The sequence below is a fragment of the Liolophura sinensis genome, chromosome 1 (genome assembly GCF_032854445.1).
Source record: "Liolophura sinensis isolate JHLJ2023 chromosome 1, CUHK_Ljap_v2, whole genome shotgun sequence".
Classification (NCBI taxonomy): Eukaryota; Metazoa; Mollusca; class Polyplacophora; order Chitonida; family Chitonidae; genus Liolophura; species Liolophura sinensis.
The window spans coordinates 32,335,385-32,349,542 of NC_088295.1; the positions used below are offsets into that span (position 1 = coordinate 32,335,385).

The 14,158-nt window shown below is 40.9% G+C and overlaps 1 protein-coding gene across 1 annotated transcript; it reads left to right on the plus strand.

The window, feature by feature from the left end:
- The first annotated feature begins 531 nt into the window (after nt 1–531).
- Nucleotides 532–10,887, plus strand: LOC135461779 (myophilin-like). Its single transcript, XM_064739007.1, has 4 exons — nt 532–730; nt 7,072–7,226; nt 8,689–8,923; nt 9,643–10,887. Exons 1-4 carry the CDS (start codon nt 677–679, stop codon nt 9,829–9,831), a joined length of 633 nt encoding a protein of 210 aa, XP_064595077.1. The 5' UTR covers nt 532–676; the 3' UTR covers nt 9,832–10,887.
- Nucleotides 10,888–14,158: the final 3,271 nt, after the last annotated feature.

Genomic DNA, 14,158 nt, shown 5'->3' on the forward strand with positions numbered 1-14,158 from the left:
GGGGGGTCGATGCATACTCCGTCAAAACTGCCGTTCACGAGAAGAATCTGGAACTTTCTCTGTGTTCATTCATAAAGCTGCCAACTGCACCTGTGAAAATAACAAAGTTCGCCCCACTTACAACCCGTAGTAAAACTTCCTTTTATGGGAATGGCATACAGGGATATAGGCGTATGTCAGTGAAATATTTCCTATTGACTGTTTTGATTACTACGCCTTAGTAAGCTAACCTGACTACTGTTCAACGTCTTTATCACAACGCGTTTTGTTCAGGTGACAATTCCAACACAAAACGCCGTCAGAAATAATGTCATATTTGACCCGGTGAGCCGGATTTTTCTGACAGGCGAGGGACAAAACTTTCGGGTTGAAAGGAAAGATCCCATATTAGGGGGCTGGCCGTTCGTCAATGTCACTGACGTCATGTGGGCTGGGCCTAGGAAAATTTTTGACGTGACAAGCCAATCACTTCGTGTTTTCCTATCACGTGGTAGCAGACCTATAAATTGCCTGTCGCCTATGATATAGTACTTGTCAAAGTCTGTGATCAGGTTGTGCAGTCAACGTTGGAGTCTGTCTTGTGTTACCAGGTCGGCTCATCAGCGCTTTACAGTGATATTATTTCTGCAGCACCAGTGTTTTCAGGAAGGATTTGTGCAGATTAAAATCTTTTACAATGAACAACTACCGCGCAGCTAAGTCTGGATTTGCCAGGGAAGCCCAAGCTAAGGTAAGTAGTCTGCACGTGTTCATTCATTGCTTGAAGTAGCTTAATAGCAATATATAATATATTGAGAGAAAAATTAAAGCAGTTCCGAAAACCCTAAAACCGACAGGTATGTGATGGGCGATGTTATTCCGCATTAAATACTTATGTCACCACAAAATGACAAACGTAGAAGATGAAAAAATATGAACATTTTTTAACATCACTGATGACAGCACAACCATTACCTACATATATATATGCCTACATACAAATCTATGTAAGCGCCTAAAACTCAGTTCCATTAAAGACAGTACTAATATTACTGTTAACTCATCTGTACCTCGTCTAAATTAGTACTCAGGTCCTGTCATTAGTGTTTGTTTAGCAAACAAAGTGTGTGGAGTATTGTGGAGAGCTGTGTAGAGCTGTAACAGCCACATCTGTACATCCGTCTGTCAGAAAATCCCGGGAACCTGAGGCTGCATACTGTGACACTGTCAGCGTGTGTAGGCTATCCTTGAATCGGGATTTACTCAAAGCATAAACCTTCCATGTGAACCAGCTCACTGCACGCTGCGCACATGCCGATTGTCACAGCCTTGACAGGGGGGCTCGGTCCTTAAGCATCCAAACCCGAGAGCGATGAGACAACATGCTATAACAGGCGAAAAACACCTACATGTAGCTTCGATAGATTTTTTTTTTATACATTGGACAGAAACTTCCATGTTATGACACCTGCGTCAAATTGGAGTAGAACTGATTGAACTAGATTTGATTTTTCTAACTCGAAATTTACTTTCATTTACATACGCTCTAGTGGAGTAATTTACATAGATCGGGGTATTGATCATACTGATCGTGTTATTTTGATGTATTGATTCGCTCTGAAAAGTATTGAATCATATTGTCTGTCATTGATTCACTTAAAAAGACATTTTCACTTAGACTGTCATTAAATCACATAGGCTAACGATGATTCACATGGACTGAACTTAGACAGACAACAATACCCAAAAATAATAATGAATAAAATTTTTAAAAAAAGTCATAGAAAAACTTGAACTGACATTGATTCACTTAGACTGACATTGATTCACTTGGGCTGGTGTTGACTCACTTGCATTGACGTTGATTCACTTAGACTAGCGTTGATTCACTTAGACTAGCGTTGATTCACTCAAACCGACACTGATTCATTCAAACTGACATTGATTCACTTAATCTGGTGTCGATTCACTTAATCTGGTGTTGATTCACTTGAACTGGCGTTGATTCACTTAGACTGCTGTTGATTCATTTAGACTGACATTCTCTCAGTTAAACTGGAGATAGCGCGAGTTAGATCGATCTGTTGCCTTACAAATGAATTCTGAATTCCTTGGACTGACATTGATTCACTTATACTGACATCGATTCACTCGGGGTGACATTGATTCACTCGGACTAGCGTCGATTCACTTGGACTGACATTCTGTCAGTAAAACTGGAAGTAGCTCGAGTCAGATCGATCCTTTACAGCTGAATTCTATAACATAACCGTACGTTTGATATAGACGGAGGGTAAGGGTGGTCATTGATTTGCATGAACACTATAGCATACGCGTTGTAGTTTGATTATAACATGCACTCGAGACATGTAGCAAGTCATATTCAGTCATGCAGCAAACTATACATGGTCTGATCTGTAGATAACATAGATCAAATTTGCCTAGTTGATACCGTATAGCAAATTAACCAGAGGGTCTTTACATACAGAAACGACCAAAGTAAACCAGGTCGTACCCTTGATTGACAAGACCGTATGTACAAGATGGGAAAATAGTCAGGTTACCAGCTTGATCAATATACCATATTCTCACTCCTAGCAAAACGTCCCATCTTTGCCGATAAGACAGGAAGAGGAAATAAGTACATAATAAACTCTTTTTACCGGACATGAGGCCGGAATCTCTGGTTGTTGGTAAGTCAGATAAATCCCTTTAAAACAGGAAAATCCCAACTTTATACCGTATTGAATATTTTTTTGAACATATGTGCTAAGAAAATGTATATATGAATAAATGTTTAGTGATCGTACCTGGGGACTGCAGGGCGGGTTACATGTCATTTTATACATTTTCAAACCTTGCTAAATATACATCGTATATGTGTAATTTATTTCTTTGATCGGTATTTTACGCCGTAATCAAGAATGTTTCACTTATACGACGGCGGCCAGCATTATGGTGGGAAGAAACCGAGTAGAGCCCGCAGGTTGCTGGAAAACCTCCCCACGTAGTATATGTTTCAAGTTTACGAATACATGATTGTGTGCAGGAATCTGAATGGAATGACTGAAGTATCTCTTCGTCATTCCTCTACCAATGTCCGTGGACGTAACCTTTCAGAGATACCAATGTTTCATAAAATCATAGGCTTACATTATTTTGTGAGACACTCTAGAGGGTATCCGTATCAAAAATAAAAGTATACCATATAGTTCATGTGGTGACAAAATATGAATTATTCAGGTCCGCCTTCTCCTGTAAACGTACAAAAGAATAACAATTTAACCGTAGAAAGCACTGGGACACAGCCGTGGCCCCCAACATTTCAGTCTCACAAGTGGATTTACAAGGTGTGGCCGAATTTCAGCGTTTGTTATATGCCTCCATTTACGGTGAAAACTTGGCCTTTGCTGGGAGGCACCCGTCATCAATGTGCCTCTTTGGTGGCCGTTGTCATGAAGTTTTCACAATTCGGGTTAAAAGCCGCCTAGCCTGCACACACCGGGCTGACCTCCAATGTGGGACGGATTTTCCTTGTTTCCTCGCGTTTGGCCGCACGCCATGTTTTCTGGGTCGACGCTGTCGTCTTACAGCCACATAAAAGGCTGTGTCATTTGTATGGAGGTCACATTCAGCAGCCCGGGAACAACATTTCTTACCACACCCGAGAACCTCGGTCGAAAATTCGTGCTGGCTTACGTAATTGAGCCAGCTGGCTTTTAACTGACTTAATGGCTTTCTACCACCACTAGTGGAATTGGAGGACGAAGGCGGTTGGCTGGTGTTACACATCATCTTGGGAGTTAACCGGTGAAATGACGGTGCTCACGCACTGCATGGATGTTTATATCACAAAGATGTCAAAATGTCAAATGTGTTCAGACTTGCTCGTGTTAAGTTTTAGAAAATGGCACACCTAAAGAGTAGATTAAACTTATTGAAATAAGCCAATAAAAGATTTTGGAGAACAAAAGTACGTAAATCATGGAAATTATCTTATGTGCAATTCTTAGAGTTGACAAATGGCTATCTTTGATTGGCATTTGAACGCGAAAGTTGGACACTCGTGTTTGGGTTATTCAGTAAGGCAATATCAAGTACCAGGGCATCATTAACATGGCTTTAAATTGTCACGGAGCACGTAGATACGTACATGTAGGCCTGTCATAGTCAGTGGAGGAGTGTGTAGTGAATGGAATCCCCGGAGTGGACCAACTCAAGGTTACACTGATCTTCTGATAGATCATCTGAAATCCACTCCTGAGTGATTTACAAAACACCTAATATTTATTCTCCACTTCACTTATTCGCCACAATCCGGCCCTCATTGCCCACTCAACGGGTCGTTTAACAAGTTAAAACCTTTAGAATCTACGGACCGTATCTGAGATGCTGTAAAGAGTTTAGGAATTTTTCCGACCCTTGACTTCGGTGATATATTTTAGACGAGTGTGTTACGAGTAATAAAAGTGTATTAAATCAGGCAAGTCGGCGATATTCTGAGTGACAAGCTAGTTTTGTGCGTGTACAATGTGTAATGTAGATCTGTCACCTGAGACTGTCACATGAGAGTGGTATGCCGCCCGTGGTTATGCCCTTTACTATAAGGAGCAGATAACTACACTTGATGATAACCCCGTGTACAAAGGATGCTTAAGTGCATGGTGGTCGTTTAGTGTGGCTTATCGCTGAGGAATGCCCAATACTATAATAGATAAGACATTCCACCAGTAGATAGCTACTCTAGATGACCCAAAATAGACGCCCCAGTACTCCGTAGCAGTAGTCAGTGGGTCACCATTAAGTTAAGTGTCCATACACATCAGGTTCATGTCCCCAGGGTAAAATATCTAAGTGCAAATGAACATTAAAAAAAACCTGGTTTATTGCATTACCTATCCATATGTAGTTGTCCATCCTCATGAAGTAAGAAATGGATGTTGGTGTTAGAACGGATTATTAGAGCAGGTAAATCTAAAATCCAGTCTAAGTCCCAGTGTAAGAAATGGGATTCAGTGTTTTGATGTTCGTTTTGTAAACGGTGTTAATCAGCAGTCAGGTGAAAAATGACAATCTTTGATCAACCTTCTAAACAGATGCGTTCGATGATCCTCTATTTCCTCTACCAGAGAGACGTGCTGGATTGTGAGATTGCGAAGGTCAGGAGTAAGGTATAGAGATGCAGTAGTAATCTTCTGAATGTTCATAGCACACCAGACGCTTTAATGTGTCTCGGGCAGTAATTATCAGGGACAAACCTAAACAGAAGACCGTCGGCTCACCAGTCATTGCTCTTATGCGGTATTCGTCGATGATAGTGTGTACAGTATATGGTTAAATATTTAACTTCATTTTCGCTACATTTGATAAATATTTACCCTAAGAATATAAAGTAAACACTCCGACGTAATATAATGAGGGTTTGAGAGCCAGCTAATTGGTGGCACGATTGAACATGTACGTAATCCTACTGTTATTGTGAAGTAAATATTTGTTCGCAGTGGGATGCATTTGCACGGAGTCATCAAATCTAAAGCAAAACCCGCATATATGCGAGATAAATCCCACACTACCACAACCCCTCAACAATGCTTTAAATTATGAGTCACTGTACCCAGGACTTACCCAATAACCTACATTCATCTCCGTAATTTGCACGATTAGCAAAGATATGGTGTAAATTTCATTTAGTATATACTGGGCATGGTACTGTATCTAAGACCTAGAGTTCTTGAGATAGTTGGTCTCTCAGCAATATGAGAACTCTACAGCCCGTGGGCTGGAATTCCCATATAAACACAATTGTTTAGACAAAGTGGTCATTACAGGAAATTCAGTATCTCGTGACACGTGATCTCGCTGAGGTACAGTTCAGGACCACTGCAAAACAACATGGCGTAGCAAATAATGCACTAAGGGCCATATAGTAAGGATGAATCAGCATTTATTGTTAATAATTTACACTCTAAAATAAAGTGTGCAAAAGGCGTTCTTTGCGACTAGCGTGGGTTATGTATTGAACACTTTTCATCTCCTGCGCATGTAAGGCTTCTGAAACGCCTAGTCGGTTCTGTGTCCGAACCCATTTTTTGTTTTACCGCCGATTTCATGGTCACCACCATATCTAAAGGGTTCTATATTGATCCTTTTCAAAAGGGTTCTTTATAGCACCAAAAAAGGTTCTGCAGCCAAAATAAGCCAAAGAACCCTTTTTAGTTAAATATAGAACCCTTCTTCTTAAGAGTGTAATTATAGGCCTAATGTAAAAATGTATAACTCTTCAAGGAATGCTTAATTTTATTTAATAATAAACTGTATTTGTCGTTACGTCATTGTTTCTTCAGGATACAATAGGCAGTTTTAAAGACAAATATCATTGTTATTCATTGTCCATTTTTCTCAAAATTAAAGCTAGACTACTCTTTCATTGGATTTATGTCAATACATGATTGCAAAAACGATGTGATGCGAAGCTCCAACGGTTCAACTAAAAAGGCAGAATAACTGATATGTTGACATCAAATATCTAGAGCATGCTTTCAGATGATCTGCCATATCACGGTCATCACACGGAAATCGACACCTGTCAGTCATCTATCTGGAGAATCCAGTCTATCTACTGCCAGGAACCTGTGTTAGCAAACCGTACCAAATCGTCACCAGCACTAAGCATACTATTTGTTTTGCATTTTGTCATGCTGTCAAGTTGTCATATTAAAGGTACAAGGAACTTGTCTTCGAACTGGAAGATGCGTGCAGCAGTGAATGATTGCCGCCATCAAATCTAAACCTGGAGAAAAACTTTGAACGTATATAAACATTTTGAAATATGCATATCAAGAACCTACAACATATATTATTTGTTGTGTATAGAATAATCCAAGGATACAAAGACTGACAATTTCAGTAGGTAAGGGTAACTATAGGTACTACAGTACCTGAGGTCATTAACAAGCAGAGTTTTCCCATTTCATATACTAGATCATCGCAGTACATGTATAGGTGGTCTTGATGAGTAACAAAACCACATAAAAATGATTTACGTATGTAAGACAAATTATGACTGTGAATGGTGTCTGCATGTGTTCACAGTTAGAGGCGAATTTCCCTCCGGAAGAGGCCAAGAAGTGCTTAGAATGGATCGAGGCTGTGACAGGGGAGAGGATGAAGACGGACTTCGGTACGGATAAAGCTCAGGCCATGCAATGTTTTTACGAGTCATTGAAAGACGGAATGGCGCTTTGCAAGTGAGTATACTGATCAAACTCATTCCTTAAGTTCTGATCTGTCGAAGCTCTGTGGGTTCGCGGTCTGTCATATGATCATGTGATCACGTGAATTCTCTAATCAGAAGTTCCTTACTCCTTAAGTAATCGATGTAAGTAACCTTACATTTTTGTTCTGGTTGGTGGATATAGATATATTTGTTTATTTAAATGATTGGTATTCAACGGCCTATTGGAGAATAATTCACTTATGCTGACAGAGGCCGGAGGAAAGTACGTTGCCAGGTACCCGATAAAGACACGGATTTAAGGCCGCGCTTGCCATAACAGGAGCCATTTTAGAACAGTCGACCTCTGCGACCTATGTGTAGTCGGCTTACCGACGAACTTGTTGGATCCATTGGCCAGCAATAGCCCTTTGACATATATACTTATATGCAATCGCCTAAACAAGACATCTTCACTACATGGCTGTCACATCTGTGCCTTTCGTGGAAGCTGATGTCAGAAAAAGAGGTCTTTTAAGGCTACAATGAAACCTTCTGCGAGTGGGAGGAGGTCAGGGGAAAGTGTTCTAACTGCAGAGTGTTGGAGGAGAGAGCAGGAGCTAATATTTGTCTTGAGGGAGTTTGTCTGGGGAAGGGATTGACATACAGCTTACCCACGGTTGGTTAATCTTACAGTCAAGTGGAACACTCCGCTTAAAATGCCTGACAAGTGCATGCCTTTCGTATCCGAACGGATTCAGCCACAGTTACATTGACATTGTTTGACAGCCTGAGAAGTGCAGTGTTAACAACAACGGATTATCAATTAACACCGACAGAGTTCATTTACTATGTAAGCCAGAGGCAAAATAAAAACTATAAGATGTTTTAAGTTAATCGCAGCGTCGTATCGGTATGTAGGTATAAAATACATCGTTTGTCTTCATCTTAACCGTGCATTATAGCTCCAGCCGTGTGGAAGATGTTAAGAAAAGCATGGCTCTGTGGGTTCCAGGGCTTTAGAAAGGTCATGGGTTTTCATCTGGTATTCGCTTGTGTAAATAATCAAAGGCTCACATAGACGCTCACACTGAGCCGTTGACTGTTCCAAATAAGGGCATGTTAATTAGAGAAACACCGTGTAGTGAGCTAACCTTACGAGCTTACGAGGTGTCATTCCAAATGGCCAAGGGCGGGTAACTCACAATGTGTGTAAAATCTTTTCATCATGTGAAATCGAAGGTATTCCAAAAAACGTGAATGTAGTTACATATGCTTGACTGTATAATACTAAAAACAGAACATAAATTTAAAACAAGCCTTGAGTGCCTTAAGAGTATGACGATATTTTAAAAAATAAATAATCTTTTGTAAACATAGTTGACACCTCCTTGTTGTGTGTCTACTCTCACATATACTCGGAACTCTGCCAGGCCATGACACGTCATTTTTGCATGAGAATTTCCTCACCGTGTGTTTATATTTTATTTTCACAGATTGGTAGACGCCCTGTCCCCTCCTGATAGCAAGATCGACTTCAACAGCAAGACATTTCAACCCGCCAAAATCCCCGCTTTTGTTGCTGCTCGGGAAAGGGAAAGAATTGGACTTTTCTTAAACAAAGCCATGGAAATTGGTGTACCAGAAGCTAATTTGTTTCAAACAGACTATCTTTATGAAAAAACTTGTCTTGTACAAGTGTGTGCGTGTATCAGAGCCTTAGGCATTGAGGTCAGTTGAATTTGTTTTTTTTACAAATTGTTACAAAATTGCCCTTGAATAGTGGTGCTTTGACGCTATGTTTGGCGTCTGGGGCCAGTCTGTTTTACCAGCTGAGTACAGATACATTTACCTCCGCTTATTTTAGTCACTTTTGTGTCTCGCTCGATGGGTCCGTGAAGGAAATCTACACTGAGCATTAGGACCACTGGCTGTGATTATCATCCAGATTTTTGTAATGAGTTAATAACTGTAGCATCCCCTATGGGATGTAATAGTCACATGATTGTACATCCTCTGCATCAGAGAAGTCTTCTTTGCGTACAGAAACATACTCGCTGTATAGTCATTTACTGTATATATGGACGTAGTAAATACGAGAATGTCATTGAATGATCGCGGGAAAGGTGAAGTGTCGTCTGCTTGCCGTCTGCAAACCACGACCACGCGAACACATTCCTGGGGTGTCACGAGAACATTATCTGTCCTCACAAAACCTGGAGAAGCAAACAGCGAAAGTTCATTTTGTAACATTGGGCAACTGGGCTACAAATAGGCTTACAACGGCCCAGGATTAGTGTTTAATCTTTAAATTCAACAAAGCCATTCAGTGCTAGATTCGGTCAAACTAGCATATTTGGACCAAAGCCCCCTTTGTACTCTTTGACATATTTACATAAAACGGTTGTATCGCTCTGTCTCTAATGAAATTATTTTCCCATTTCTTTCAGGCACAAAGCAAGCCTCATTACAGAGGACCCATGATGTGGCCGAAAAAATGCGAAGAAAACCGAAGGAACTTTTCAGAGGAGCAACTTAAAGCAGGGCAGCAAGTTATCAGTCTTCAGTATGGTACAAATAAAGGTGCGAGTCAAGCCGGGATCAACATGGGGAAGCGCAGGATGATCATGCAGGAGTAAAGATGACTAGAGTGCATTATGAACTTGGCTTACCGGAATGCTGATCTGAAATATTGAACGAGTTTTCAAAAAAAAAAAACGTGGTGCCAAAGTGCACAGGCCAAAGAGCTGTTTCAGCCAGACTATTGCCACATCATATTTAACCATTAAAAAATTTACATTTGTTCTGAACGGCTATTTTTGTAATTACAAGTGTTTTATGTAACTTATTTCAATCAACTGACATTGTCCACCATTTTCAAACCCATGGCTGCACATGACACATCCCTTGTCGTCACTGAAGAACAAACGTCGACAAATTAAGCCGACAAAATAGATCTCTACATCCCTGTCAGTTGACGACTGCATCCTTATCAATGCCTTTTCCACAAACTGGAGACAGCGTATTTGTTTAAACTCCACGAATTCAGAAGACAATGATTTCTGAAAGCCATTACGTAACGTTAAGTAGTGGTGATGATGGAAACATACCAGGCGATCAGATAGTTAATTGACGACGACGTATAAAGCGCTGCATGGAAGTTTCTTCTGTTGCCTTGCATGACGGGACTTGTGTTTAAGGAGGCGGCCTCGTTGCAGAAAGTTTTTCTCTTACTACCTTCAGCTCACAATTTGGAAAGTGACATTGGGATAAGCGAAAGTATACGTCGACATACGTCATTAATGTTTGGAATCGTGTATAAACTTCTGTTACAAACTAACGTATATAGATATATGCTTGGAATAGAAAGAAAAAATACACACAAAGCGAGTGCTACGACGCAGTGGAATGACATTTTACTTATATACAAATTCCTTTCAGTGAAATTTTCTCGAGAATTTATAGAATGTCATGTGGAAAATGCGGTTTGATCTGATCATTTTGACTTGTGTCACGTGACGTCATTATTCGTCGATTACATTGCGCCTATAGACTGGACACTGATAAACTGTAAACCTCCCACCTTAATGTCTCTGAGCAAAGCTGTTTAGCTAAGCTCTCATTCATTGTCCATATTTGTACAGGATATACTTCAATATGTGTTCGTTAATAAACATTTGAGTAATTGTTCTAAATCGTTTTATTTGTTGTACATTCCACATAAGCAGAGGGAAGGTTTTGATTAACATGTTTGTCCGAGTACCATGATAAACGTCTATACACACAGATCTATGTACAATTAGCTTTTCAAAAGCGTGGTCATCTGTATTCATTTTGTGATTGTGTTCCTTTCTGTGACGTTTACCGTGTACCTAAATGGTGTAACCAGCACTTCAGTCATGTCAAGAAGGGTTAAGCCTTGCAAACAGTACCAGGTTAGAATCGTGTGTCATTGGGTTTTGTGGATGGCTTACATGCTGATACACATGTGGTGTTAGATGTGAATTAGATATGGGTCGTCAGTTACAACCAAAAAAGGTCATTTAACATCAATGTCGTGAGTTAGAATCTGACACAAATAGACATTCTTCAGACAATATGTACGAACAAATTTAGGTTTACATTGAGAGCTTTAAGTGGAAATTTTCCCCGAACTTCGACGAAGGGTAGCCTACATACAAAAATTAGCCACACTGCAAGTATCTGCAAACCGTTTACTGTGAAGGCCTGAAGACGCAACTTACTCGTTCCCTGTGCTGATATTGAAGTCAGCAGACCGTGTCATGCTATTGTTATAGACCTATAGGGGATCATTTTGACATCTTTACCCTGATGGACAGACGTATCAGTGAATAGGAAATCCTCGTGGCCTGGCTGTTACGATACCATAACCGTGGTAATAAATCAAATTCTCATCTACATGGGTACGGAGGAGATCTCTATCTATTCCATTTCTGTTTTTGTCCAATGCAATACCAAATTGTTGTATGCACACTTAAGCAGACATTGGTTGAATAATCTGTTGGAATACTGGTGCTGTACTTAGGCTTATATACTTGTCATATGATATACTAGTATAGCCTCTGTTGGCTACCACCTTACGCTAGTGTATATCCCTACATCTACACAGTTTTTGGCTTGACTTTTCATAGAATGAATGATTATGGCTTAACGCCACATCGGCAATATTTCAGCCATATGGCGAGAATTAAAATGGTTTCATTAAATTGATAAGCGATTATAATAGTCCCATTAATTGGTTGGGCATGCGCATATGCATGGTGTCCGAGCACATGTTCGATGTATAGGTAACATGTAAACAAGCCTGTAGTTCAAAAATCACTTAAAAGAACACTGCCAATTAAGACACCAAATATGACAAAAGACAATATTAACCCGTAGGTTAAAAGAAGAAGGTTCATAGGTTCAAAGGTTCATGTATGTATGTTTTTGTTACGCCATAGAAAGTCGAGTCAATAGTTTCAAACGTCGCACGTCGCTCATCATCCATACCTCCTTATTAGGAATACTCATGTCTATACCTAATATAAGCCAGTAGGTTCGTCCATACATCCTTTCATATGAAGTCACATACACATGTCACATAAACTCTGACTATATAATTCATGGTGTGTGAGAATCACAAGCAGTTGAGGCCATGAAATGGTTAAATATTAAACCATGTGACTCATACCAGAGGTATGTGACATGATTTCAAGTTCCAAAGCCACATGAAAAATTGTTTAAAGAAGTGGATCACAGCAGCCCAGAATGGAGCATTTGAAGCGGGATAAGGTTTCGTCTTATCGTGAGTTTAGTACTGAAATACGTTGTTTATTCCCTAGTTTTTACCATCGCTCCGGGAGTTTTGCAGACCTATATCGTTTACCAGGCTGCATAGAAGTAAAATCTTTCCCCGCGGTCAATAGGCTGGTTGGCTAGCTTAGTAGTGCAGGCGCACTCTTACACTAATACACAAACATTCAGCTCTAAAAAGAATCAGTCCGCAATTTGCTGAAACATGCGTAATATGCAATATGGGGCATCAGTCTGGACATCAGTAAAATAGCGTAGCTGTCTTACGTTTCGCGTTAAAACGCACGACATGTGCAGGTATACATATTAACGTCACGCTCGATCGTTATTAAACCTCATCCCATCCAATGAATAGACATTCCAAAGACTAACTCCGAGTGTACTACACATTGAAAGCACGAGTTTGTGGTATAAAGGGAAAGGAATATATGACTTGTACTACCGTCACTCATGGGGCCTATTTTGTATACAGCAACTGTGAGATATATGGTAGTCAATTTAAACGTAATTCCCTTTCTCTATGTCATGATTCTTATACACGGAAATAAGTATTAAATTGCCATGTGAGCCTGCGTCCAGTCCACCTCACAGTATACAGACACGGTGCTGACCAGATTATAGAGACATCACTCAACACTTCACAGTATACAGACATGGTGCCAGATCAAACATCACTCCCCACCTCACAGTATACAGACACGGTGCTGACCAGATTATCGAGACATCACTCAACGCCTCACAGTGTACAGAGAAGGTGGCGACCAGATTATCGAGACATGAATCCCCAGTTCACAGTAAACTGACACGGTGCCAGACCAAACGTCACTCCACACCTCACAGTATACAGACACGGTGCCAGACCAAACGTCACTCCCCACCTCACAGTATACAGACACGGTGGCGACCAGATTATCGAGACATCACTCCCCACCTCACAGTATACAGACACGGTGCTGACCAGATTATCGAAACATCACTCAACACCTCACAAGTATACAGACACGGTGGGCGACCAGATTATCGAGACATCACTCCCCACCTCACAGTATACAGACACGGTGCCAGACCAAAACATCACTCCCCACCTCACAGTATACAGACACGGTGCCAGACCAAACGTCACTCCCCACCTCACAGTATACAGACACGGTGCCAGACCAAACGTCACTCCCCACCTCACAGTATACAGACACGGTTGACTATCAAGACATCACCCTACCTCACAATATACACACACGATGTTGGGGACCAGACAATAGCGACCTCACTCCTAATCTCACAGTACACAGACATATGGTACCGGCCAGACTATCGAGGCATCACTCCACGACCTCACAGTATAAACAGAAGGTGATGGTGGGGGGGGGGGGGGGGGGTGGGGGGGGGGGGGGGGCAGACAATAGAGACCTCACTCCTAACTCTACATTATACAGACATGGTACCGACCAGATTATCAAGACATGAATCTCCATCTCATAGTATACAGACACAATGCCACTAGACTATCAAGACATCACTCCGCTACCTCACAATATACACACACGATGTTGGGGACCAGACAATATAGAGATCTCACTCCTAATCTCACAGTATACAGACATGGTACCGACCAGAGTATCGAGACAAACCTCCTAATCTCACAGTATACAG

Excerpts from the sequence above, each read along its gene's own strand:
- LOC135461779 (XM_064739007.1), top strand. The coding sequence starts at position 677 with ATGAACAACTACCGCGCAGCTAAGTCTGGATTTGCCAGGGAAGCCCAA. Across the intron at positions 731-7,071 it reads CCAGGGAAGCCCAAGCTAAG|TTAGAGGCGAATTTCCCTCC; the intron begins GTAAGTAGTCTG and ends ATGTGTTCACAG. Across the intron at positions 8,924-9,642 it reads TCAGAGCCTTAGGCATTGAG|GCACAAAGCAAGCCTCATTA; the intron begins GTCAGTTGAATT and ends CATTTCTTTCAG.